Here is a 4063-nt window from a genome sequence, read left to right on the forward strand (position 1 = left end):
TGAAGTTTAGCTGTATGTGATATCTTAAGCATAGAGAAGAGTGCAAGTGAAAATATAAATGAAAAATGTGTGATATCAGCATGACTGTAGCACTGTAGAGTATTATGCTGCATACTATAAAATGGAAAACAAATTAAATTATTTAAAAAAACACTGAAACACTGTGTAGAATAAGATTTCTAGACTCAGCACAATCTTACATACTGATATGAGATTAGAAATTATATCACCATGAATACTATGTCAAATTGTCCGATTATGATTCTTTTGTATGTCACTGACCGCAAGACTTGAAAGATACACAGTAAATAATGTTAGATGTTCTGTAATATATAGGTAAATTATTGTTTAACTCTCTCTCTCTCTCATATATATAATATATATATATATATATATACATATACATATATATATATATATATATATATATATATATATATATATATATATATATATATATATATATATATAATGTGCGTGTGCGTGTGCGCGTGCGTGTGCGTGTGCGTGTGTGTGAATATAATCATCATCATCATAATCATCAAGGGGCTAACGCCGACGGGGGCGCATGGCCGCATCTACACTTCGATTCCATCCACGAGGGTCCCTCATGGCGAGTCTCCAGGCAGGCCCTCGGCCCATTTCTAATTTCTGGCGACAGGTCTCGTCGAGCTGCCCAAGCTATGACCTCCTGGTTCGTCTCACTGGCCTCCTCCACCCAGGGTTGTCGTCAGAGAGACAACCTGAGGGGCAGGGTCATCCACAGGGAAACGAGCTAGGTGCTCATATCGCCTGAGTTGGCGATCCCGGATTATGCAAGTAACAGGTCCCATGCCAGTCTCGCGGTGCAGCCGGTTTGACACATGGTCCTGCCAACTGTACCTCATGATCCGGCGAGGAGGCTTATTGCACAAGGCATCCGGACGAGACTCCAAGGCGCTAGATAGCGTCCAGATTTCGCTTCCATAGAGCAAAACTGTTAGTATCAAGGCCTTGAAGACACGTCTGTATGTGTGTATGTATGTATGTATGCATGTATGTATGTGTATGTATGCATGTATGTATGCATGTATGTATGTGTATGTATGCATGTATGTATGTGTGTATGTATGCATGTATGTATGTATGTATGTATGTATGCATGTATGTATGTATGCATGCATGTATGTATGTATGCATGCATGCATGTATGTATGTATGTATGTATGTATGCATGCATGCATGCATGCATACTCTATTGATATTATATATGATTATATATATATATATATATCATTATGCATATACATATATTATATATATATATACTACTGTCATGGTATGATCATATATATATATATATATATATATATATATATATATATATATATATATATATATATATATAATCATAGATTATTAGACATGATCAAATTGTACAATCTACAGGTTCATAGTATCCTAGGCAATAACTTACCTCGATTTCTATATAAGATCATATAGTTAATATCACTAATTAATAATATGCAAAAACCTTGATTAGAAGCATAATATGCATATATATAACTATCATATATATACTATAATATATAAATATATATATATATATATATATACATATACATATATACATATATACATATACATATATACATTATGATATATATATATATATATATATATATATATATATATATATATATATATATATATATATATACAAATATAGATAGATAGATAGATAGATATAGATTGATAAACACATATACAGGACGATATAGATATATATAGACAAATATACAGATAGAGATAAATGTAGCTAGATATAGGTATGCGTAGATATAGAGAAATAGAGAGATAGTTACAGGTAGATATATACAGATATAGATAGAGATAGAAATAGATATAGAAAGAGATAGAAATAGATATAAACCGATATAGATAGACATAGACAGATATGGATATAGATATGTAGATAGATAAGTCAGCATTTCAATATTAGTATTTTGTTTCTAATAGTATCATTATCATAATCATTTCATTTTTGGATCTATGAACACAATATATGTTTTCCAAAAGCTAACTACATACAGAACAAGTTTCATCCTTATCATCTTAATGCATTTCTTACAACAGATAGGCAACCGAATACAGATTCATGATCACCACCGTCAGGAATAAACAAACAGTTAACTGATTTTGTTTTAATAACACCATAAATAAAAGTGCAGTATACATAATTATAAAACATTGCTGAAATCACATAACACATCTAAACTAAAAAATAATACTGAGTTGCTCAATGAATTGGATACTATATACAAATACGTTCATTTTAAAAGTTATTTTCAAGTAAAGAAACTATATTGAGATCAGTGTGTCAATAGCTGAACCTACTGCTATTAGTTTTAATCACACATGTAAATTCACTTCCAAGTAGTTATAAGCTTAAAGCAGCCAACACTCAGTTTATACAATAACGCCTCTGATGCGTGTTGAATTCAGAGACTGCAGGGAATAAGGATCCACAAGAGAAAACACACATGGCAGAAGAGTAACTGGAGTGAACATATTCGGGACGCAGCAAAGGACTCCTTAAATATAGCGTTCAGAACGAAGTCGAACTCTCCTCCAGCTCCTTCGGGACAAGACGAGGTGTATCGCAGATCAGATCGGCTGCCTGGAAACTGGAAAATGTTCTGCAGAGGGGCGGAGAAGCTGACGTCTCGTAGTCACTGCGAGAGTCGAGGTGGTCGGGGATGCGCGGGATCTTCAGAAAGTGGTCTTTCTTCTTAGTCGAGTTCTTCAGCAGCGGAGACAAGCAGTCGGAGAAGAGACCGAGAGGCTGTCTGCTCTTGTCTGTAGCCTTCAATCGATCCGGCTCTGGGGTGACGCGCCTGCGAAGCGACGGCGGCAGTTCTCTGCGAAATGGAGTGTGGTCTTTATTTGTTGGAGAAGAGACCGTGTCCAGTGTCTCCATGGCAAAAGGCTTGTCCTTCTTGATGCGGAAAATGAGTTTGCCGGTGTCAGAGTTGGTGAAGATTCTCTCAACTTCGGTCTTCTTACAGATCTGTCCCTTTTCTGTCAGTTCCTGCAGGTTATTATTTACTTCGTTTTCACTTCCCATTACTAGGGACGGCTTGCTGTTACAGTTCCTTAGATCCCAGTAACATGGTGGATACACCTTTTTGAACTCTTCGTCATGCGGATCAAATTCTGTGTAACACTTCAGGTTTTCCTGAAACAGGCGGTGATAAGGAGTGCCAGCATACAGTTCAAAAATAGTATAAAGCTGTTTCGGGTACCTGAAATCATAGAGGAGCAACGCGGCGCCAACAGTAACCAACAAAATGCCCAGGATGCACACAGACCACCAGGCCCATCCAAGGTGCAAGTCCATCATTGACCCGCTCACGATAATACTATTTGGCACGTGGATCCACACTAAAAGCACGTAGCCGAAAGACGCGATCGCCAGCAAACATCCCATTAGCATGAGGGATTGTGCAGTCAGCTCAGGAGCTATGCTGAAGAGGACCACGCATACCACCCACATGTACATGGACGCTACCATGGCACAGCCACTAAAAGTCCCGGCGTACCTTATCCCGTCCCCAAGTTCTCCTCTCCAGGCCCGCCCTTCGCCGCTCAACTCGGACACCAGATTCACCAGGGGCCACAGCCAGCCTTTCTCCAGCGCCATGCGATGCGCCCCAATCATGTCCTGGCGCTTCGACCAGGTCACCTGCTCGTTGAGGGAGAGGCTGGACGACTCGTAGGTGAGGTTGAGCGTGCCACAGCCCCGTCCACAGCCCCAGCGACCCTCTGGACGGAGGCTGAGCGGGGCCGTTGCTCGCCTCCACCTCCACTTCCCCCACCAGCCACGAGGATGAGTAGAAGGCGCACGTGATGAAGAAACCCGACAGCAAACACAGCACCATCTGAAGTACAGCCAAAGATTAGTTGCCACAAGATGTTGTGACACGGCTTCATAGCCTATCTATTTACATGTATATTCATTCACATACACACATGTAGTGTACGGGTGGAATATGAAAGAACAAAGTAGAAAGGAGTACAAACA

General features: G+C 39.3%; 1 protein-coding gene across 1 annotated transcript in view; it reads right to left on the reverse strand.

The window, feature by feature from the left end:
* Positions 1-2318: 2318 nt before the first annotated feature.
* LOC119576959 (dual oxidase maturation factor 1-like) overlaps positions 2319-4063 on the reverse strand; it is a gene marked incomplete in the record, with an annotated part of 7095 nt that continues 5350 nt past the window's right edge. Inside the window, 2 exon segments of the mRNA XM_037924614.1 lie at positions 2319-3766; positions 3768-3920. Of these exon segments, the coding sequence (XP_037780542.1) occupies positions 2588-3766; positions 3768-3920 (1332 nt within the window).

Source organism: Penaeus monodon, chromosome 9 (assembly GCF_015228065.2).
Source record: "Penaeus monodon isolate SGIC_2016 chromosome 9, NSTDA_Pmon_1, whole genome shotgun sequence".
In the NCBI taxonomy this organism is placed as follows: Eukaryota; Metazoa; Arthropoda; class Malacostraca; order Decapoda; family Penaeidae; genus Penaeus; species Penaeus monodon.